General features: G+C 34.2%; 1 protein-coding gene and 1 long non-coding RNA gene across 4 annotated transcripts; both read right to left on the bottom strand.

The window, feature by feature from the left end:
- Window positions 1-2,361, bottom strand: LOC132599432 (uncharacterized). The gene is made up of 3 exons (XR_009566822.1): window positions 1,969-2,361; window positions 1,211-1,265; window positions 1-281 (listed from the first exon to the last, which is right to left on the bottom strand). It is a non-coding gene; the product is annotated as an uncharacterized LOC132599432 (long non-coding RNA).
- A 7,653-nt stretch (window positions 2,362-10,014) lies between these two features.
- On the bottom strand, window positions 10,015-18,704 carry LOC132600370 (cell division cycle protein 48 homolog). Of its 3 annotated transcripts, XM_060313477.1 has the most exons (9): window positions 18,552-18,704; window positions 18,307-18,475; window positions 13,747-13,975; window positions 12,603-13,369; window positions 12,301-12,522; window positions 12,073-12,144; window positions 11,695-11,976; window positions 11,138-11,494; window positions 10,015-10,606 (listed from the first exon to the last, which is right to left on the bottom strand). In XM_060313477.1, the coding sequence occupies exons 1-9, from the start codon at window positions 18,569-18,571 to the stop codon at window positions 10,316-10,318; spliced, it is 2,409 nt and encodes an 802-aa protein (XP_060169460.1). In that variant the 5' UTR covers window positions 18,572-18,704; the 3' UTR covers window positions 10,015-10,315. The 3 variants fall into 3 exon arrangements, with proteins under 3 accessions (XP_060169460.1, XP_060169462.1, XP_060169461.1); XM_060313479.1 differs by lacking the exons at window positions 18,307-18,475; window positions 18,552-18,704 and adding an exon at window positions 17,647-17,817; XM_060313478.1 differs by lacking the exons at window positions 18,307-18,475; window positions 18,552-18,704 and adding an exon at window positions 17,040-17,160.
- Window positions 18,705-25,268: the final 6,564 nt, after the last annotated feature.

Here is a 25,268-nt window from a genome sequence, read left to right as displayed (position 1 = left end):
TATACAAAATGCACGCCGACGAGGCTGCCATAACGAATAGAGTCATGCAAACACATCCATACAGAAGTAGGCACACACACCCACAAATACGTCTACAGACCTCTAAACAGACCAACAGAAACATATGGCGGGACAGGGCCCCGCCGTACCCCTGAACAAATATATGCATATGCATCGAACAAGTATATATACCAAAAAGTAGGCTCCGAAATAAGAGGAGCACTCCAAACAGCAGAAGAGGGTGTCCTAAACTGGTGAATCACCAAACTGTGCGTCTGTACCTGCGGGCATGAAACGCAGCCCCCCGAAGAAAGGGGGTCAGTACGAAATATGTACTGAGTATGTAAAGCAGAAAGTACAGGAACAAATCTGAGGCATAAACGAAATAGTAGTACAGAACATAAGTATAAATCCAACATATCAAAATGTTTACTTTCAAAATATAAGTCATGCATAAGGTACAGAAGAATGTGGTCGCCCGCCCGTCGATGGCGCCATAACACAGCATAACACCAGAAGGTTTCAAATCTCCGTATCCCCGTCACATATCACATCACAACATAACGCCATACACAGCATAACACCAAATATATGTGGAACCCGACCCTCTTTTGCGAGTAGCTCGGTGAACCATAAACACAGCATAACTCCGGAGTATATCAAAGTGCGCACGACAACAGAACCGGCCCGGGAACCGGCGAAAGATATAACAGAACGCACGAGTAGAGTCATGAGTAACCATATGCATAAAATCATTATCATAGACTCGAATATAAGTAAATGACCATACTTGAAATTCGAAATGATAATCATACCAATTTTTTTCAAAAGTCGTCCGAATTACATAAAGGAAAGTCGCGGGACCCACGGACGGGTATTGACCCGAATCGGGCCCGCTTATGGAAAACGTACTCATTATACATAATGCAAACTTTTATAAAAATATTGGAGCAATCCGAGCATTTATGTGAAAGGTATGGCATTCAGAAATTTCGAAGTTCTTTAAAGCGAAACCTTTTTACGCAAAGTTCGGAAAACGATTATTTCAAATACATAAAGGTTCATATTTCATCAAATCATACATAAGAGTGCCAAGGAACATATACGGATCATAACATGCTCGGATTTCGAATTTAGAATTTCCTTAAGGCTTATAATCTAGCCTATACAAACTAAGGCATGCCAAAAGAAAGAAGGTTGCCTTACATACCTTTTTCGCGTCTTACGCCTCTCCAAGCTCAATCCCAGTTTTCTCCAAAATCTGCCTTTGGTCACAATTACCAACTATCAATTTCAAGCCTTTAGGACTTGAATCTTAAATTACACTTTTCTACAGAAATTTGGGCAGCATCTCCCCTATAAATACAACATCCCCGAGATTTAACTCGGCTCTAAACATCAACAATCAAACCCACAACAATACCAACAACATCAATAATCGACTAGAAACGCATTCTAACTTAAATAGTCTTCTTTTCCAATAATGCAACAATTTCCAATCTAACTTGCATTTTCAAACTAATATCAACATTTCCATATACATTAACAATCAAGATCACTCCAATTCCATTCGGGAGCATTTCCTCTCTTTTAATATAATGTTTACAATTACCCCAAAATTTCCATAAAACCATAATTCTTTCGAAACTTCAAACTTTCAACATAAACGTTCCTAACATATTTTTGTCACCTCGTTTCATTAACAATAATCATGATTTACACCTTAACACTTTATTTACATGATAAGGATCACAACAACATAACTAACATATTAAACAAAATTAATTCAATTCCATTCTCACTTCCATACCACGCGGCCAAATGCACCCATATACACCCACTTTGCAAACTTCCATATTTTCATAATTTCTACTTATTTCTACATGCTACAACACACACACACACACACACACACATATATATATATATATATATATATATTCCAAAGTAAAAGGAGCAAGATCTTACCTTTGTTCTTCCAAGCTTCTTCACTAAACCCACTTGTTAATTTGAAGAAACAAGCTCCCTATCTTCCAAAATAACTACACCAAGTTGTAAAGGACCCTTGAATTAGTGGAATTACCACAAGAAAATAATTTTGGGAACAAGATTTCAAAGGGGCAAAAAATTTTGAGCATGGCCGAATGGCCTTTGTATTTCTTGCTCTTCTTGTTTTTGTTTGGCTCTTCATAATGAATCTTCAAAGAAAAATGTCGCTGTACCCTTTTCTTTTTTTTTTTTTTTTGCTTCCAAATTGAATCCCAACGTGAAATGAAATGGTGTTCATTTGGATCCTTCAGGTGAATTCTTTTCCAAAGTTAAGAATGGTTGCTGCCCACAAATATATTCACTTTAGTGATATAGGAAATGTTTACACTCTTTTAGTGGACCGTGGGTCCCATTCCAAAAGAAGACTTCCCTAAAATGCCACATAGCAATATATATAATTTGTCATCCAAGGTGCTGCCACGTTAGGGGGCTGACACCCAAAACAATTCACCCACTTAATCCATAATTAAATAATTAACTTCCCACTAAGTTAATCAATTAACCATTTACGCATAATTAATTTTTTGATCTTAACTCACTTAAATAATGATCATTTTAAGCACACTTTATATACCCGTTATCATAATCATGTGGTATAGCACTAGCCCATATCCTTGTTTGCACCACATAAAATATTATTTTCAACTATCGCCGTCATACTCTCCCATCTTAAATCATTTCGGGACTTCATTCTTGTATACACCGAGTTTTTGATTTTCATGCTTGAATGTGACTAAATCTTCCAACCTCGAGTAATTTTTCTCATATTGGACGGTCCAATTTCCTAATCCAAAAATACGGGGTATTATAGCTTGGACCGTATTTCATCAAATAAATTTCGATCCTCGACAAAACTTATTTTCTTAGATTTATTTAACTTCAAATCCTTACGGTACATGTGTACCATCACTTTAACCACCCATAAGCTTGGGGGATAACCTCGTGTCCGTTACTAATATCATTTAACTCGCACGCTTCCCGGCGTACGAAAATACGGGATGTAACAATTACGTTCATATGAAACTGCATGAGTTATTTTGCAAGTTATAAACATGTTTTCAAGTCAACTACAAATATATGATTATGAACTATTGTATTACTCATAACTCAAGGATATGTTTACAAGACTATTTCATGAAACCATGTTTACAAGATTATTGCATGAACCCATGTTTACAAGTCATTTCGTGAAATCATGATTTCAAGACAAGTACAAGTAAATTCACGAAATTCATGGGCTTTTTAGCCAACTATATTATGTTCATGTTTTTGGGAGTTGCACAAATTACCGAGAAGGCTCAGATAGCCTGAAACTACAAAGCCACCGTAGGACAAGGATCGCTCCGCCCAGATAAGACGATACCTTAATTTTACACTGAATGGATCCATCAGGTACCTTACTACCTCAGGCAAGGTATGAGGGCTCTGCTGGTCCGGCGAGGTACCAGACTCCACGTACCCACGTGGTAAATTACTACCTTATACCCTGGCAAGGTATAGGGGCTCTGCTGGTCCGGCGAGGTACCAGACTCCACGTACCCACGTGGTGATATGATATGATATGATATGTCGGTTTATGAAATGCTCTCCATACTTATCATGTTTTACTCATGTTATGTATACGTATATGTACTCATGCTCATGCTCATGTTCATGTCCAAGTTTTCAGTTTCAGTTCTTATCATGTTATTCCATGTCCCATGTTGTTTCTTCCGGTTGCTTTACATACCAGTACATTCAATGTGCTGACGTCCCCTTTTATTGCCCGGGGGCCTGTATTTCACGATGCAGGTACGGAGTTACAGGACGACGCTTCTAATCATTAGGATTTACTCGTACCAGCTTATCGGTGAGCCCCATCTCATTCGGGGTTTAAACATTGTATTTCTCTGTTTAGTTTTGCATGTAAAGGTATGTTGGGGGCCTTGTCCCAGTAATTATGTTTTCCAGTCAGACTCATGATAGAGGTTTCATAGACTAGACCAGTCAGTTATGTTATGTCAGACATTTGGAGTCGTATAGCCATTTTGGCTCACTCATGTTTTAAACAAGTACTTTATTAAGTATTATGAATTATTACGTTTTACAAAGGTTCATCATGCATTCACGTTATATTCCGCTTATGTTATGCATCATGATGATTCAGCAAGTCATGTGGTTCGCTCGGTAGCATGTAGTCAGGCACCGAGTGCCGTGTTACGTCCAGGCCATGGTTCGGGGCGTGACAGTTACGATGAAATGAGAAGCCCTATTTATACTTGGACTCAGGGGTACGCATTCCACCAATTATGCCCTCATTAATATTACAGATTAATGCTATAATGATGATGGACAATAAAGTTGACAATAACGTCTATTAATATCCCGTGGGAACCACAAAGTCTTCATGTAACGGTTGATCGTTGGTCTCTTTAACCGGTGCCTTCTCTCAATATGAGTTCCCCGGGGACATGAATTCTAATGAGCTCCCAATGCCATGCAAATACCTCTGGAGGCACCGAGTGCTGATTCGAATCCGATTCACCCCTATCGATACGTGTCACCATGGCATACGTCCAGTTGTATTCTACAAATTTTTCCCCAATACACATTACACTTCAATTGATCAACTAATATAGACAAACCTATTAAATTACTGGGGGCTAAATCATTTAATAAACATAATGACTTCCTAACAGTTCCCAGAAAACTACAACATTTTCAACCCCATCAACCACTTTTCCTTGCATTAATCTGTTTGAAAATTAAAAATACAAACTAAATGCTTGTGTTGGTACAGCTATTTTATCCTAGTTACCACTACATATATGATGGATGATCGTGCTGACTTTAAGCAAATCAAAACCAAACAAATTAAGACCAATTCAATATATTGAAAAATAATGAAGAAGTACATTAATAGCTTGTTTGGACTGCCAGCAGTTGGTTGGATGCAATATAGGCAGTGCCAAAGAGGGTAGATTGTAGTTGTAATGAAGAAAAACACATGTCTAAAGAAGAAGAAAATTAATTATATGACAGATAACTACATATGATATAATCTGGGAAAGCTGGTAGGGGTCAATCTCTTGCCCTGTTGACTAGGTATGAGTCACACGAGTGTGATTCTAGTAAGGGTTGACTTAGGTAGATATTTCATCGTAATTTATAATTTCTAGAAAATCGATCACTTTTTTATGAGCATTCGATATATATATATATATATATATATATATATATATATATATATATATATATATATATATCAGTTTGTGAAGAGTTAAAAGAACAAAACTACAGAGGAATCTCTCTATTAATCTTAAATAGGTAGTCTAAAAATTCGTCATGGTTCATTGATCGTGCTTATATACAAGGCTATCTTTTTTTCTCAAAACTCCACAAAACTATTTATGACTAGTCTTCAATTGAAGGAGTTTATTATACAAATTAAAATTGTTGAAACTCAAACCATATTAAGTTTTCAAGTCATAATTTAGTACTGATCATAGAGAACGTTAAAATTTGTCAGAGAGTCGATAATTAATGTTAAATGATGCAGTTCTTGATGTCAGTATAGCTTATTTCGGAATAATTATAGCATTTTCGCTATTTAAACTCATTTAGTTCAAGTGGAAACTTGAAAAATTAGTAGGAAGTATTTAATACTAATCCTTAAATTTGGATCATGTCTTGACTAAGAGCCTGTTTGGATTGGCTTATAAGTTGTTTATAAGTTGTTTTCAGCTTTTTTGAGTGTTTGGCTAGCCAACTTAAAGTCATTTTGTGCTTAAAATAAGCTCAAAAAAATAATTGGGCCCGTTTGACTTAGTTTATCTAAAGCAGCTTATAAGCTGAAAACAGATTATAAGCCCAAAAAATAAGCCCAACCAAACAGGCTCTAATTCTTGATTACTAAAAGCAATAATATGTTTAATGATCTATGTTTTGAAACCATAATCACAAGCTTTATTGCACAATAATATCTTGTAGCTCCAGCTAACTAAACTAGCTATCCCAACCACTAAATTAAAACCTACAATACCAACCTTATTTGGAAAACACTTGCACTAAATTTTAGATCCCCCTTGAGGGTTTAGCATCTACTTAGCTCTCTTTAAACACTCCACAAACAAGTGAAGGAAACTTATTTGCTTAAGTTTTTCTGTGGCGGATGTAGTATAGCTTTTACTAGAATCTAATTACTTTTTCTTTTCCTCAAAGCATTAATATATATTTAAAAATCACTAAAATTTCAATACTTTCTATGTCCTAATTTATGGTCGGTATTTTGACTGACATGGTGTTTAAGGAAGAAAAAAAGATTTTTTGAAACTTGTGGCTCTAAAATAAGCTATAGATATTTATGTGATTATAAATCATCTCATTGAGGGTAAGAAATTTTAAAGTTAAATTATTTCTAGATGTGTCATACTTTTTAGGACAGACTAACAAAAACAACAGTGTGTGATAAAAAAAATTGGGACATAAGTAGTAAAGATTAATTTTTGAACCGATGATTTCAAATATACAATGAGTTTAGTGTTAAGAACCTTAAAGGCTAAACCCGTTGAGTTTAAATCTTGAATCTGCCCCCGCCTCCGACTACTTCAATCAGTTAAGTCAAACGAGATTATGTTTTTTTGGATGGTAAAACGTAAAATGCCACAAGTATGCACGAGTGAATGAATCAGGGCATATAGAATGCTCTTTTTTTTTCTTTTTTCTTTTTTTTTTCTCCTTCGGTATCCGATTATCTATTCTAGAAAGAAATTACAATCAATGACGTTGAAAATGGGTGGTCTTGAATTTTTAATCACTGTTTGTCCCGTGGGCAAACCTTCAAGGTCAAAAGTCAAAAGTTGTTAAATTTGAAGTTTTGCCTATGGGGCAATCAAGGTTAAAAGATCAATATTGCCTACTTCCGAGGTCATTCTCGTAAATCACCCTCTATTTTAGAACCTCAATTAATTGGGATTCCCACCACATAAAGTCCATTAAACGAGAAAGTGCTTGATAGCAAGACCTTGTTTCATTCCCAAAATTCGAACCCGAAACTTCTAATTATGAATGGAAAAATTATATTCATCCTACAACACCCTTTGAGGTTACTATACTCCAATAGTAGAGAAAGTAAAAAAAAAAATGAACCAAGGTGGAAATTTGAATGAGAAACAGAAGGTGCTGAGTGCTGACTTAAATTAAAAGCAATGACAGAAACTCACGGACTATTTCACTGCACTTCATTTCTCATAATATATGGTACAGTCAAAAAGAACAACCACCTCACTAACTCAAAAAGAGCACTATACTTTTCTTCTTTGCAATGAGCTGTGCAAACTAAATTTGTCACCTTTGTTATTCACGAGCCTATTTATACTTCTCTTTTCTTTCTCTCCAAAAATATCCTAATATAAACTCCCTTATCCCACAGCCTATTCCCACATACACCTCTCAAAATGACTACTAAAACTACCACTTATCTTTTATTCCTTAAACTTGCCTTTTTTTACCTTATTTTGTTATCTTGTATAAATAATGTAACGGGTATTCGCGAGTTATCTAGTACTAGTGCCAGTACCAGTACCAGTACCAAGATCGAGCCATCAAGTAGTACTTCGAAGATTGACGGAACATATGTGATGATGAAACCACAAAGGAGTCATAAGAGAGGCCCTATTTTTCATGGGAAAGAAGTAAGGAATTGTTTGCCTAAGGGATTTAGGCATGCTTCTGCACCAAGCCGGTATGTTAATTATCATATTTTAGGCTCAATTGGATGTATTCAAGGAAAAAATTTCAAGAAATTACCTTAGTCAAGAAGTGAATAATATATGAAATGGTATTGAATTGTCATGTACTGATCTCATCTTTGACGGAATCGATCCTTTTTTTATGTATAAAGATGTGTTGCTCAGCATGTCTGGAAGCCTAGAAGAACGTTCATTTGATGATATTATTACCAGTATTCAGTGTGTACATGCTTGAATTTCTGGATTTTTATTTTTTGTTGTTGGTTTGACACTGTGACCAATGAAGAGATGTATATTTAGTAGGAATATGATTTTTGTTAGTTTGTTTTCCATTACAAGATGTTTCGTAATTCTCAAGAATAACGAATGAAGATTTCATTATATATGCAATTATCCACTTTATTTAATTTCTCTTTTCTTTTTTCTTCTACCATTCTCCGGTCTTTAGAGAAGGGTGCAATTGCCAACATTTTTGAATCACTTCCATGCAGGGGCACAGATGTGTGTCTACGATTTAATCTCTACAGGCTCAATCCTTTTAAGATTCTTAGCGTTAAATTTATTGTATTTTTTAAAATTGTAGGCTCAGACTTACTATTTATTGTAATTTAGTGAACTTAACACATAAAATAATTAATGTTTCGCATCGAACGTATATCTGAATCTAGTGCCGCAAATCTTCAATGGATGTGTTAATCAGCTTTGGTTCAAACAACAACAATAAACTCATAATGAGAATAATTTTACAAACCACTTCAATGATATAATAAGAATCAGTTTTTAGAATTTTAAATCAATGAATACAGAGTAGTCAACTTGATATGTTATACACAAACATACATACATACATCTGGCTGAAGTCACCAGATACATTTGCACTATTTACCTTTCATTGTACATCCGACCATGAGCATATGTCATGTGATTTTTTTCTAATTTTATTTGGATATCTATCTTATCACGAGGTTTTAAATAGCTTTATCATACTCATATGTCATATGGAGAAATTAATGTTACAATATCTAAAAGAAGAAAAAAACTACAATTTGTTTGCAAAAATACTTGAGCAAAAACAAGCTTTCTACGTTTTGTTTTCTCCTTTTCTTTTTATTTGTTCCTATTAAAAATCACGAGACAAATGGAATGGGACCACCATAGAGTTACTGATTTACCAGTGGAGACAGAGTACTATTCAATTTATATTTTATTGTCGTTCATGATACTCATAAATAAGACAAATTTTCAAATGTCAAAGGACATGTTGGCGCCATAAATCATATATCCAATTAGTTGGATGGAAAGAGAAACAAATTAGTACTCTCTCCGTCCATTTTTACTTATTCAATATACTAAAAATCGACGTCCACTTTTACTTGTTCAATTTAAAAAATCAAGAAATAATTTATTTTTTACACTTATTATTTATTATTGGGTTGAAAACTTCAAGGAATTGTTAGTGATTACACAACTTTTAAAGTATGTTTGATTGATTCCAATTATTTAGATGATTTATAGTAAAATTGTCATTTTATTTATTACTCCTTAAAAGGTGTGTCAAGTCAAATATGACAAGTAAAAATGACCGGAGAGAGTAATAGTTTCGTGACAAATAAAGGAAATTAACGCAAACAAGTTAGTTAGACAATATGTACGCGCTGACTTGTGTTGAGAAACTTTACCTCGATCAAAAGATTCATACAATTTAATTTAACTAGTCTGAAATCGAAACATAGTTGGAGCAGTAGGAATCTGCTTGAATGAGCTTATAACTTATGACTTATAAGCTTATTTTTATTATTTTAGCTTAAAAGAAGTGCTTCAAAAATACTTTTTTATTTTACCCAAACACTACAAAAGTGCTTAAAAGCACCTAAAATAAGTCAATCCAAACAGGCTCCAAAACTACATAAATCTTATGGCAAGTGTAAAGGCTGTTTTATATACCATGTCAAGTTGATACTATAATCCAAATTAAAAACAGACAATTATCTCCGCCCCAAAATATTCTAGCTTCTTTTTCTTTATTGACAAGGTAGTTACCTTGTTCCTCTCAAAGCCCCTATTCAAAGGACTGGTAGCATTACAAACTTGCTCTCAAAGAAAACTTATATTGAAATCTTTTCTCCTTGGGAGTTCTTTTTACCTTCTTTGGCATTTCTTTGAAAAGAGAGAAATGCCACGATTCTAGGACGCACTAAATGTACATACAAGGAAAAACATAAAACCCGTACTGACATCCATCCAAATAGGGTATTTAAACCTGCTCATCGAATTCCACAAAATATTCACCGGGATATAAGTGTAGACTTACATTAAATCTATCTCAAGGTTCTAAAAAGTGTCAAACCAGTCCTACAGACATTTGAGGGGTAAATTGTTTAAGTTAACAGAAGAAAACAAAAGTTAAACCAATACAAACTCCAAGATCCAGAATTCCAGTAGCAGTTCCAGTTAATTGCGTAGGGGTAAAATGTTTAAGCAAGGTTAACCCGAAAAGCAGGAGACTTGCAGCAAATTAACAAGGAGAATCTAGAACGTCAGCTATACAGGTCGTCATCATCAGCTGCAGCATTAGAAGTTGCAAACGGGTCAGCTGCAGCAGTCCCGCCACTAGCCTCAGGAAACCGAAATTCTGTTCCAAAACCTCTGGACTGCTGTAACGTCTGAGCAAATGCCTGGTATTTACGTATATCAGCATCACTGACACTTCGTCGTGCATACTTCATAGACTCCTCAAAATGCGCGGGCTTGATCTCTGGTACTTCGTCATCAACATCCTCATCCATAGAATCCGGATTGTCCCTTCTTCTCCTCTCCCTTTCTATATCCTGCAATTAGAAAGGATGACAAGGATTTAGGACGAAGAATACCCATAACTCGAAATTGAGGAAACAGATTGGCACCAATTGCAAACATGAGAGTTTAAAGAACAAAATGAAGTTTAAAGCAAGATAACACTTTCTTAAACCACACAGTTAACAAAACCTGTTTCTACCTATCAGTCGTCACATTCCCAGAAGATATTCCAGTTCAAATTTCTTGTCAACAAGACCGAGGAAATACGTTGACATCCCGCTACTTATTTTGTATAGGTCACTAGACTTTGAAGACAACAATAGCCAGCGGTGCTATCAAGTAAAATCAATGAATCAAACAAAACAACAGCCACGGAAAAATAAACAGTTGCATATCTGCTTCACTCCTAGCATGACAACAGAGAAATAACCAGACCTTGACAATCAATTACGATGTAACCAAAACATGCAGGCGGGTTGTAGAACAAGTTTATTTGAAGCATCAGAGATTCGGACGTATAAAAACAAAATTTTAAATCAGTCAAAAGAGGATGAAGAGCGTACTTTCTCTATGTTCTCCCTTATGGCATATTTGCAGGCTCGTTGACAGATCTCAGTGATATCAGCCCCACTAAATCCCTGGGTATATTTGGCGAGAGCTCTCAAATCACTATCCTTTGATAAGGGAGATTTTCTGAGACATGCCTTGAAAATCTGATGGCGTGAATCTTCATCCGGCAGAGGAATATAGATTAACTGGTCAAGACGGCCAGGTCGCAGAAGTGCAGGGTCAATTATATCAGGCCTGTTTGTGGCTCCAATTATAAAAACAGTCTTCTTTGCATTCATACCATCCATTTCAGTCAGAAGTTGGTTCAGAACCCGATCAGCTCCTCCAGAATCTCCACCACTGCTTCCCCTCTGCAATGGTATAAAGCACCATTTCTTGTAAATAGTTGTATGAGATAAACTTAAATCTTGTTATCCTGTTTAAATACTATTATACTTTTAAATCTATTTGACTGCTAGATCAGGATGTGAATGAGCTCGAGTCCAGTAAAAAACTTATTAAAATGTTCACATGTTCTCGTGCAACTTCAACCTTTTACTAGTTATCTTACCTGAGTAGCAATAGAGTCAAGCTCATCAAAGAAGAGGACGCAGGGTGCAGATTGTCTCGCTTTATCGAAAATTTCCCGAACATTCGCCTCACTCTCTCCAAACCACATGGTGAGCAGTTCAGGTCCTTTGACACTGATGAAATTGGCTTGACATTCATTTGCAATTGCCTTGGCAAGTAGAGTTTTACCACATCCTGGGGGACCATAGAAAAGTACACCTTTTGAAGGTGACATACCAAACTTCTCAAACTTCTCTGGGTGTTCCACTGGATATTGAACAGTCTAGATAAAATGAAACAAGAGCAATAATCAAGATCTCTTACGACAAGTATGTAGGACATAAGTCTACATCAAGGCCATTATAATGAATTACATTACCTCTTGAAGCTCTCGTTTGACATTTTCAAGGCCTCCAATGTCTTGCCATGACACATTAGGCACTTCAACCACCTGCAAAACAGTTTCACAGAACAAGCCAATAAGTTTGTGTCCCGGAAGTAGTAATGCATATTTTACGTCAGAGATCCACACAGATAAGACGAGAACATAAATGCATTCTAAAAAGGTATCCTGCACTCTCAAAATTGGTTATGATGGGTTACTTACCGTTTCACGTAATGCAGACGGATTGCTTGTACCGAGAGCAGTTTGGAAGTGCTCATTTGTTACAGCCATTGAGTTCAAAATCTCAGCATCAATAGTGTCATCTTCCAGATCAATGACATCCATTTTCTCCCTAATGCACTGAAGTGCAGCTTCAGTACAAAGAGCAGCAAGATCTGCACCAACATAACCATGTGTATCTTTCGAAATTCTTTCCAAATCAACCTGCACAATTGAGTAATAACCATTATGACACAGTAAAAAGTTGCAACCAAAAGAATCCAAGTTTGGCAAGTGGGCCTTACTTCTTCCGCAAGCTTCATATTCTTGGTATGAATGCGAAGAACTTCAAGACGTCCAACTTCATCGGGGACACCAATGTCTATTTCTCTATCGAACCTACCAAACCTTCTCAGAGCAGGATCAATGCTGTTTGGACGGTTGGTAGCTCCCATCACTATTACATGAGCGCGAGATTTCAGTCCATCCATCAGAGTCAAGAGTTGTGAGACAATCCTCCTTTCAACTTCACCATGTGTCTTCTCTCGCTTGGGAGCAATTGAATCAATTTCATCAATAAATATGATGGAAGGAGCATTCTTTTCAGCCTCTTCAAATGCCTTCCTGAGATTACTTTCACTCTCTCCAGCCAATTTGGACATGATTTCAGGTCCATTAATGCAAAAGAAAAATGCACCTGTTTCATTAGCAACAGCTCTGGCTATCAGAGTCTTTCCAGAACCAGGGGGTCCATAAAGTAAAATCCCCTTAGGTGGTTTCACACCAATAGATTTGAAAAGTTGAGGATGCCTCAACGGTAATTCCACCAGTTCACGAATCTGAGCCATCTGTTTTCTCACACCACCCACATCATCATAGCCAACTTCATCAAGTCTCTCCTCATCCTCCCTTTTCACAGGCTCACCCTCACAAAAGATTTCAGTGTCTGGAGCAACTACACAATACTCCCCAGGGTCAGTTTCTATGACCTTGAATTCCACACTTCTCATCCCTCCTCTAACAAGGAAATTGTCCCCTTTCCTCAAAGGTCGATATGCCTCCAAAAAGTAAGCTGCAAGAAGGGCATTAAAATTTCAAAAATAAAGCTTACAGACAAATAATATTAATGAACTTAGTGAGTAAATGTTGAAGACTGAAAACCAATTTAATGCTAAAAATATCTAACAGTTGAAGCCAAGATCAAATTGTTGTTCCTGAGGGGGGTGTGTGGGGGGTTAGGGAGGGTTGGGGGCAATCTTTCATTCTGTCGATTTCTCTTTCTTAATTTATTTTTTGGGTCAGCGACAACAGACAAATTTAACAAGTTTTAGACCTCTGCAGCACACAGTTAAGGGAGAACAAAGACATGGCAATTGTCAAACAATAATCTGGGCTGCAGCGACCGTAACTTCCAACTAACTGAATATATCAATCAGGTTGTACACATACGTTTTAGGAATGCATCAAACAGATCCCCTGTGAGACCTTCTATTGTATCATCTATAGGCAGTATGTGGACACGCTTCCCATACTTGACATCTGGACACTGGTGGATAGATACAACATCTCCAAGTCGAACCCTCAAATTCGAACGGACCACCTTGTTCATCCTAATCTTTGGCTCATCACATGTTTCATCAGCAAGGGCAATGACAACAGTGTCCTTTCTCTTCTTTCCCTGGATAACAGATAGAGCAGAACACAAATTTTGAGTAAACTGAATTGACCAGCAGAGGAACACGCACAGGAATCCAAAATCCTGTACTTCATTCCAAGTCCACTTTTCATATACATAATCACAACAAAAACCAAGTGGCAGGAAAAAAAAGTAGGTAGGAAGAAAATCACAAGCATATTTACACATCTTGGTTTCTTGTGCTTCAAACGTCACAATATTACCAGAATAATACATATCTACCGCGATTCAGATGTCCAACGTAAGGATTCTATAATGTAATTATGTTATCGTGTCATTGACAGCTTAGAGTGATCTGGTTGTTGGAGAAAAACAGACTAGAAAATAAATGACCCGTGATACTCTTTAAACAACTCGATCCCAGTTCTGTTCAGGACAAGTTTAAGTTGTCAAGCTCTGGGTGAGCAACAAAACCAAATAAACAATGCAAGACATCAACACAAACTTGGAGTAAAAAGGAGAAGATCTAATGCTTTAGTCAAACCGGGGATTATGAGTACACAGATGCTAAAAATAGTTCTAGAGGATATGGAGACTGCAAAATATAAATCAAGAGTCATTTACCAACATCGCCAATAAATCTTCCTGCAGAAACAGGTTATGTATGTCACAGTACTGAAACATTATAAGCACGCTATTGTTTGAACTTGAACTCGTGAGAATGTTATAGGCAAGTTTTATTACCAAGTACCACTTGTTTATCTCTTCCCTTACAGAAGAAATCAATTATTTCCTCCACCACAGAAAGAACGGTGTGCTGAAGTATGAAGATCAACGCATCACATTTTCAGCATGAATCTAGAGACAATTTCTTTCGAAATAAAATTTGCTACTTCAGAAAATACATAAATAGCACTACAGAATCAGAATTCCTACTGTTAAAGTAACTGCAGCAAAGAAAAAGCTCGTTGGCTCCCCAAACAGTAATTCTATCATTCTTTTCATGATGGAAGGAGTACTAAAAAGTTAAAAAAACAAACATCTAACAGCTTTGAGCTAGCTAAGATTCGGCAATTTAGAACAATTGCTCCCACTGCATGAACTATATATTTGCTCAATGCTTTGCCACCAAAGATGTAGAATACAGACCTTATATTACGGCCTCAACAGCACAAAATCTATAAATGCTAATATTATCTTCTTCTATTTTTAATAACCATGGTGCCGGGGTCACCTTGTGCGCCCCTCAACTAATTCCACAGGGCAGCTTCTACCTCCCACCAGTACAAGTACCGGAACAACTCTGTCCACCAAAGCCTGGACTAATGAGAAGAAATCACCTAGAGTTTTAGCCTCCACTGGGAATTGAACTTGAGACATGGTTCTCAACCCACTTCATTGACCAGTAGGCCACCGTAAACACTAATACTATCATACTTCTAAATTTAAAAGAAGGTTTCTATACTCTCCTAATCACCCAAAAACAACAAAACAATTACTGAGAACCTAAGCAAACAACAAATAACCCATTAAATAGTTCAAAAGCTATGCCATTAAATAGTTCAAACGCTACGTGATTAGCTAGTTCAAACGCTACGTGATTAGATGGTTCAAAATCAAAACCCTAGAAAGCCATCATCAATCAAAACATTACTAAATAATGATCATAAATTCTGTAACATTCATCAAAAACAAATAAACTGCAATAAGTGCAATATAGAAAGTTTCAGTTATAAGATTAAACTGAAAACCTTAATGACAATTGTATCTCCACAGAAAAGCTGAAGTTCAGATTGTTCAAAAGCTACACGATTAAATAGTTCAAAAGCTACGCGATTAGATTATTCAAAATCAAAACCTAGAAACTCATCATCAAAACATGTTGCTGTTGTTTGTTGTTGTATAATTCAAAAGCTACGCTATTAAATAGTTCAAACTTTACCCGCAAGGGTGGCTCAGTTGGTTGAGCAAGGGACTTTCATAATGGAGGTCTCAGGTTCGAAACCCCTTGCCTCCTACAGCAAGGGATTTGCCTTTTGGGTCGAGCTCGTCGCACGGGACTTGCCTAGTGTGGGTTACCTCTCCTGTGTGGTTTGTGAGCTATTACACAGGAGCTGGGTTTACCCTGTGCGCACCCGAAGGGTAGCGGCTGCGGGTTCCCATGTCATAAAAAAAAATAGTTCAAACTTTAGGCGATCAGATAGTTCAAAATCGAAACCCTAGAAAGTCATCATCATCAAACATTACTAAGCCCCCGTTTGGCCATAAAAACTATTCACTTTGTTCCGGAATTTTTTTTCACTTTTTTCCGGAATCAGCGTTTGGCCATGAAAATTCCGAATATAACTTGAAGTTGTATTCCGGAGTACCAAAAACTCAAAAAACTTGTTTTTCAAAAAATTTCACTTTTTTACAACTACATTTCACCAAAAACTACAATTTCAAAAACTATGGCCAAACACAACTCCAACTCCAACTCCAAAATTCCAAAAAAAAAAAAAAAGTGAATTTTTTTTTTTGGTATCTATGGACAAACGGGGCCTAAACAAATCATCATAAATTCTGTAAAACTCATCAAAAAAAAACGCAACAACTATATGGATAGTTTCAGTTGAGAATTGTATCTCCACACAAAAGCTAAAGTTTCTCCATAGTAAAAGGATGCAAAGCAACGACAGAATTATCATCATTAACCTCATAATCCATAAATACTAATACTATCGTACTTTCAAATCTAAAATAAGGTTCTTATACTCTTCTATACTCTCCTAATCACTGAAAAACAACAAAGCAACTACTGAGAACCTAACCCAAGCAAACAACAAATAAGTCATTAAATAGTTCAAAAGCTACGCGATTAGACAGTTCAATCATACTTTCAAATCTAAAAGAAGGTTTCTATACTCTTCTAACCCTCCTGATACCCGAAAAAAAAAAAAACAGTTACCAATAACCTATGCACACAACAAATAAGTCATTATATAGTTCAAAAGCTATGCGGTTAGATAGTTCAAAATCGAAACCCTAGAAAGTCGTCGTCATCATCATAAATTCTGTAAATTTTATCAAAAATAAACCGCAAAAAATACAAAATAGTGATTTTAACCTTAATGAGAATAGTATCTCCACGAAAAAGCTGAAGTTTCTCCATAGTAGAAGGATGTAAAGCAACAACAGAGTTATCATCGTTAACCACCTCATCTACAATAAGTCCATTCGCAGATAACTAATACTATCATACTTTCAAATTTAACCTAATTATTCAAAAACAGCAAAACAGTTACCGAGAACCTATGCATACGACAAACAAGTCATTATATAGTTCAAACGCTTCACAATTAGACAGTTTAAAATAGAAACCCTAGAAACACATCATCAATCAACTCATTACTAAACAAATCATCATAATTCTGTAAATATATATCAAAAAAAAAAACGCAATAAGTACAATATAGCGAAGTTTCAGTAGAAGATTAAATTGAAAACCTTGATAAGAATAGTTCAAACGCTATGCGAAAGCAAACAACAAATAAGGCTACTATACTCTCCTAATCACTGAAAAACAACAAAACAGTTACCAATAACCTAAGCAAGCAACAAATAAGTCCTTAGATAGTTCAAAATCGAAACCCTAGAAAGTAATAATGAACATAAATTCCATAAATTTTATCAAAAAAGGGGCAAAAAACTACAAAATAGTGATTGATTTTAACCTTAATGAGAATTGTATCTCCACGAAAAAGTTGAAGTTTCTCCACAGTAGAAGAACGTAAAGAAACAACAGAATTATCATCATTAACCGCCTCATCTACAATTAACCTATTCGCTGCTTTTTTCCGTTCCAAAATCGCCGTAGAAAAATCCTAAAATAAGTTTACTATACTCTTCTATATTACGGCCTCAACAGCACAAAATCTATAAACACCAACACTGTCATACTTTCAAATCCTAAATAAGGTTCCTCTACTCTTCTACACTCTCCTCATCACTCAATAACAACAAAACAGTTACCGAGAACCTAAGCAAACAACAAATATGTTATTTAGATAGTTCAAAAGCTTAGCTATTAAAAGCTACCAAAAAGTTACGCGATTAAATAGTTCAAACACTACGCAATTAGATATTTCAAGAGCTACGCGATTAAATAGTTCAAACACTACGCCATTAGATATTTCAAGAGCTACGCGATTAGATATTTCAAGAGCTACGCCATTAAATAGTTCAAACGTTATGTGATTAGATAGTTCAAAATCAAAACCCTAGAAACTCATCATCATCATAAATTCTACAAAATTCATAAAAAAAAAAAAAAAAAAAAAAAACAGAAATAAGTACAATTGAGAGCTTTCAGTTAACAGATGAAATTGATTAACCTTAATGAGAATTGTATCTCCACGAAAAAGCTGAAGTTTCTCCATAGTAGAAGGATGTAAAGCAACAACAGAATTATCATCATTAACTGCCTCATCTACAATTAACCTATTCGCTGCTTTTTTCCGTTCCAAAATCGCCGTTGAAAAATCCTTCCTACCGCCATTTTTTCTGCAAAAAAAAAAAAATTGAGAATTAAATTACAAAATTCAAAGCTAAAAATTGTAGAATGATGAAAAGAACTTACGAGTCAGATTTGTGACTCATCTTTGAATCGGTTACGATCTAGGAAGAGAAACTGGCAAACAGATATTTTTTTCTTTTGTTGTGTTTTTTTCACTCCAATAATAAATGAAATGCATAATTTATCAATATATTTATATTAATTGGTGCACATTTTTATTAAATTTGAAAAATAATTTGAAGTGAGTAACTAATATTATGGTTAAAATAGAAAAAAATAAATTGTCTTATCTTGATAGGCTAAAAGTGACAAGGAAAACTGTAAATCTATTTTTGAAATACTAGACAAATAAAAGTGAATGGAAGGAGCAGTTTTGTACTCCGTCCGTCTCAGATTATCTATTTGTGGTTATTAAAAATAGTTGTCTCAAATTATTTGTTGTTTTAGTGTCTCAAGTTATTTGATGTTTTAGAAGTTTAAGGCATAATTAATTATTTTTTCTTCATTTTATCTTTAGTAGAATTTAATGAATGAAGATGGCGTATAAATAGAGTAAATATTTAATGAAGAGATATTATAATTTAGACATAAAGGGTAAAGTTAGTAAAATAACTCTCTTAATTTAATTAGTATTTTTAAAGGGCGTGTAAAATAAAACAGCCACACATAATTTGAGACAGATGGAATATTACACACTGTTATACACTTTTATATAAGGTGGACACATTGTTTACCATAAGGAATCGTTTGATTCACATACTAAATTATCTCAAAACTATAATCACAGGACTAATTTAATTAAGCCTAGGATAAAATTTATATTTTTTTTGGGTTATCGAAATAAATTTATACCGTCAACCAAACACAATATAAATTTCATCCTAAGCGTAATTCTAGGATATGTCACCTTATATGCTAGCCAAATCCCTAAGTGAATATAATGTCAAGAAGAATTGAAATACAAATCATATGAAATAGATACAGACTTCAAAGATAAAATTGCAGGTGAGTAGAGAACTACTTACAAGTCAGATGACTCGACTTTGAGACTCATCATTGTATCGTTTACGATGTAGAATGTTGTGTTAGATATTTTTCTTGGCTCTGTGAAAACTATTTTCAGGACTTTATATAAGCGAGAGTTATTTTTTTATTTTTGGTTCCTATGTGTATTGGGAAAAGGGAATACAAGATATTCTTAATTTTGGACTACTTTAGTTTGTTTATTATTATTTTTATTAGAATGGCAATGTTAAATTTTGGATTAGTTTTCTATTCCCTCCGTCTCAAATTATCAGTCGTGATCATTAAAAATAGGGGTATTTACGATTATTGTTTAGATTATTATTTGTCGTATTTTACGAAACTTCTCCGTAAGTTGATCACTCTAGTCACCCGGATCTTGTTGACTCTATTAGATCGGAGAATATAACTCTGATGTTGTCTCACATAAACTTTTAGGCAGCAATCTGATCGGTATACACCTCATAGAGGAAATTGGGCTATGAGGTGAGTAACTATATTTTACAATCATTAGCTAACATCGTTTCTGAGCCTTACTAAGTAAAGGGGATGTGTTCAATCCCAAGCACTTTAAGTGTTAATAGAGGCCAAGAACTCAAAAATATGAGGGGTTGACCCTTTGTTTACGCCACAACGATGACCTATATCCCTTACTACAGAAATTATGTGGTAATTGAAACACTACGTAACAAAGTATGAACGTCCGGGAAATTGCAAAGTTTCAAACAACCCCTCCCCCAGTTGTCACTTAAAAATAAATAAGATATATACACTTTGGAATTTAAATTTGGTGGGATTTCGGATAGAATCGAATAGCAATTAGCGAATGCACTTGCAATTAAGACATGTTCTGCATCTCCTGCCTAATGCAAATGACCTTTGACTTCTAAGGCTTGACAGGTCCTTTTGGTCGATTTCCAGTGGATTGCCTCAATCAGCATGCCCTCTTCTTTGGAAAGAGGAATTGCTTGTCTTACCACACCAATCACCTTAGTACTCTTTTAAGCTATTTGGCTAGTTAGAGAGTATTTTTTTAGCCAAAAACGTAATGAAGTGTAAAGTCTACTCATTTTAATAATTCGAGAATATATTTGACCCTTTTTCCTTTACATTGTATAACCATCTCCTAAAATAATAGCAATTGAATGTATTTTTTTAAATAAAATTATATATATATATATATATATATATTATTTTTATTTGGCTAGAGGTTGTTAGTAGTTTGACTGAGCGGTCAATGTGTTAAAAGCCCAAAAGGGAAAATGTTTATATGTCTCCTTACTGTAATTTTTTGTGGGTTTATCATGTATTGATATATAACATAAAACTATCTGAAAATACTTTTTGACTAATATCATTGGCTTAATATGACGATAGCCTCTAAATTTATCAGTAAATTTTATTTGAACTCGAACTACGGCATGTTCTAATTGAGCACCTGAATATATGATAAGAAATGTTTCCATTAGATACTTCTGACTCAACTTTGGAAATGTGTTTGCACGTGTTCTCAAATGCCCGTTACGTATATAAGTTAATAACTTAAAATATATTATATTCTTTAATTATACGCATTAACCTAAATAAGCCGCAAAACCTCAGATCTGTTTCAATTGAGGCTGGTGTGTATAATTAAAGAAGGTGACATATTTTATGTGGTTAACTTAACTATCTAACAATGCTTAAGAACATACACAGAAGTTTTTCTAAGATTTGAGTTGAAAGTTTCTAGCTAGTAGGAATTTTTTTATCTTATGTTCAATTGCTCAATTAAAATATGTCATAGTTCGAATGTCTAAATAAAAGTTACTATCGGTACTATATATTAAGCCTATATCATTCTTAGATAAAATTCTTTCACTGGCATTGACATGTGGTTAGTGGTTTTACATATATGGGGAGAGAAGATCTCGAAATCATTGTGTAGGGCTCATCATTTCCTTTACGGTTGCAGTAAAATCTAAGGTAACTTCAAACTCATGCTATAACCATGGTAGGATAAAGAAAAGAAAAAGCAATATTTATTAAAAAGAGAAACCACACGGAGAAGCCACTAAATTAACAAAGAAAAATATTTTCCCATTAATCTGGCAAAAAAATTATTTGTTGCTTTCTGGTTAATTATACAAAAGTATAAGTGCATATATCAATGTGTGGTTAACAATAGAGTCAGGAGTTTATAGAAGAAGATTAAAGAAATACTAGATGTCATACTTTTAGCTTATGACTTAAAAGTAATTTTTGAACCCTTTGCTAATACGTAATATGTTGGTCATAGCTAACATTTTCAAAGTTATTGAGGCTAAGGTTTATGTCTTCTTTTGTGTAATTATGAGTTTTAATAAATGTACAGATTAGAGTTGTGCCTAACTCCTCCATCATAACTCGTAAGGATGGACCTGTTGGAAAAAAAAAAAAAAAAAACCTTTGCTACAACATCAAAATATTTTCTTATGTCAAGGAATTCGATAGTTATATAACGAAAAAAGTTTGTTATTTATCCTATTTGCTCTGTACAATTCCAGCAAAGGAATTTAACCGAACTCCCTCCTCTCCACCTAATTTCGCCACTGAATGTGACATAGAAATCAATAAAATCAAAGGAATCATTAGAAATTAGTGCTCGAAGCTCATCAAAGGTGAAAAGGCTAAATGGTTTTAACTTGGTGAACAAGGATACTTGATATCCACACTAATTAGAAAAAGTAGGTACCTGATGAGTCAGTTGATGTACGGGAGTCAGCGGCAACACTAGAATTATAGGAAAAAAAATCCAACAGCCTACTAGTAAAACGATCTACCTACAACTCTATTAACTCAGACGGAATACATTGACAGTCTTTAAATTTGTCAGTAGATTTTATTTAGACACTAAAATTATGACTTGTTTCAATTGACATCTGGACACATAATAAAATATTTCTGTTAGACACTTCCTATTCAAAAAAAAAAAATTGTCCATATTTATGTCCCTTACATAGATAAATTAATCATTTAAAATATATCATTTTCTTTAGTTACACGCATTAGCCTCAATCTTTTCTAAAATAGTCACTTTAATAAATTTGATAAACCATAGATGGAATAATCCCTTTAGATGATATGGATATATTCATTGGCAAAAAGTGGTTACAAAACTTCCTAAAAAGTATAAATATCCTAGAACTGAGTAACACGAGGTTATTTTATTTACTACTAGTACAATAACCGTTGCTAAATAAGTTGAAATAAAGGTTTTTATTCACTTTATCCATGTCCAATTAAAGGCAATCTGAACTCCTAAAGTAAAACCAAAATATACTTATTTTACAAAAGGAAGCAACAATCATCAGCCTATTTCACTTTCAGTCCTCCATTTTCAATGGCGGAGTCAGAATTTTTATTAAAGGGTATTAAAATATAAAAAAGTAAATTCACGAAGAAGTCAAGAGGTGTTAATATGTAATATATATACAACAACAACAACATACCCAGTTAAATCCTACAATGTGGGTCTGAAAAGGGTTAAGCGTATGCAGACCTTACCTACCTTTAAAGATAGGAAGGTTGTTTCTAAATATGTAATATATATATACATAATTTTTTTTTTTACATAATTACACAGCGTAATTTTTCTACAAATCGTCGGTTGACACACCTAAAACACATGTGGCTCCGCCACTGCCTTTTTTTATTCCCTCTTCGGGACCCATAATTCTTATGGAAATATATTCCAGACAACTGAAGATGAAGAAGAAGACGAAAAGTAAAGAACAAAAAGAAATACAACGTGCAGAGAAGGATATAGAGATGAACTTTTGAGATATTAGAGTTCAAGTTCCAACGAATATAAAATCATTAGTAATTTTTCTTATCTGCCTCATATTTAGCTTGTTCTAATTTATATGATATATTTTTTTTTAATTAGCGTAAAAAAGAATATTACATTTGATATTTAGAAATGATTGATATCAACTTTCAATTTTATTCGTAATGGCTCTGGTTCATTTTATTTGTTATGATTACTAGAAATAAGAAGTTAAAAGTACCTGTCATTTTACAAAATTAAGATAGAGTTAATTATTTTCCATTAAGTTTACTGTAATAAATGTGAAGCTAGATTAATGCGGTGAAATGAAGACTGCCATTAAATTGAATCAAGCAATAAATAGGGGAAATTTACTAAAATTATCTTTTTAATTAATATTTTCTTAAAGTCTTGCAAAAAAACAAACATGACAAGTAAAATGTACCGAGAAGTAATTTACGACCACAAAAAAATTTAAAATTTCTTTTAGAATGAATTTTTTTTAAATTTCTATTTATTAAAACATCGTGCTTAATCAAATAAAACAATATATATTATGACGTAGGAAGTAAAACTAGCAAAATAATCGAAGCACGTGAAAATTAACCCGGTCATATATAATGTGCAGGCTGAGAGGAGAGACACAAATTAAAGGATGATAGGTTGGTGGGCAAGGAACACCCTTTTGATAATAGTATAATAATGTTCTCTCCTTGTACAAATGTTAAGGTGGCATACTGGCATTTGTCTAAACATGCTCTAATCATGAAGGGTCCAAGCTGGAAAAACAAAGAAAAGAAAAAGTATAGTGCCAATGGACCACTAAGCATTTCTTTAATTATGATATAAGGGTTGTAATTATAAATTTATAATTATCATTAATTAATCTTATTAATAAAGACACTTAGCTTCCACTCAACAAAATTCGAATTGAAGTATCTTTTTTCTTGGACACATTTTTCTTTTCAAGGAAAAGAAGAAAAAGGTCTGTGTTCCTCTCTTTTATTTGACTCTCTTTTTTCATTTTCTTAACACTTTAATTTAAAGTAATTCAATAGCTCTAAAGTATTAAACTAAAATTTTCATTATTGGCTGAGGTATTATACATATAAGTAAAGCACTATAACATTTTCCATTTGAATTGGCACTCATAGTCTCATACTAAGTAATTACATTGATAAGTTGTATAATACAATTATTGGGATTATACTATCAAGTATCAACACTTTCGGAAGAGGTCACGCAAAATGCAATAATATTGCAATGAAAAATAGTTTTATTTATTTTTCATTGTCTTTTACTAAACTAAAACGACAAAAGGATAACGTAACATTAAGAATTGGTTACATCAATTAGGAAAAAGACAATGAACTCATGACTTGCAAATAATTAATAGAGTTGTAAGTATTTTTCTCCAATCTTTAATTGTAGATCTAGAATTTGAGCAGTTGGGTATAGAATCACCTATGATAGGAAGATTTTATTCTTAATGTGTGTTCGGTATGGAGAAAAATATTTTCTAGATTTTTTTTTTGTAAATTTTCTATGTTCGGTTAATTAAAATTTTTGAAAAATATTTTTTTTAGGAAAATAAACTGCTTAAAAATAATGGAAATGACTTCCCTACTGGAATTAGGAAAAACAAGTTTCACAAATAACATTCCACATTGATTGTGACCTAAGACTCAATGGTGTCGGATGCTCACCTTAAAATCAACAAAAAAAATATATTGCTTTGAGTAGGATTCGAACTCGGCTCCTCACTCGCTTAGACTAAAACCTACCACCTTTTAACCGGAGCCACCAAATTTTTTTATTGCTTTCTATGTGCTATTTATTATTCTATACCACAATTATAATATTTTCTATATGTCTACATAGAGTATCCGTTGCAGTTAATGATTGCTCGAGCACCAAAATTTAATACACAGGTCTCCCCCTACTTACAATCGAACGAAAGAAAATAAGAA

Source organism: Lycium barbarum, chromosome 6, assembly GCF_019175385.1.
Source record: "Lycium barbarum isolate Lr01 chromosome 6, ASM1917538v2, whole genome shotgun sequence".
Lineage (NCBI taxonomy): Eukaryota > Viridiplantae > Streptophyta > Magnoliopsida > Solanales > Solanaceae > Lycium > Lycium barbarum.
This window is presented reverse-complemented; position numbering and strand designations above follow the sequence as displayed.

What these genes read in the sequence shown, in the direction of transcription:
- LOC132600370 (XM_060313477.1), bottom strand. Translation starts at nt 18,571, where the DNA reads ATGAGTCACAAATCTGACTC. An exon ending in GAGATACAATTCTCATTAAG is followed by an intron (nt 13,976 to 18,306) that starts GTTAATCAATTT and finishes TCTGTTATCCAG; the next exon opens with GGAAAGAAGAGAAAGGACAC. An exon ending in TTGACTCTATTGCTACTCAG is followed by an intron (nt 11,495 to 11,694) that starts GTAAGATAACTA and finishes ATACCATTGCAG; the next exon opens with AGGGGAAGCAGTGGTGGAGA.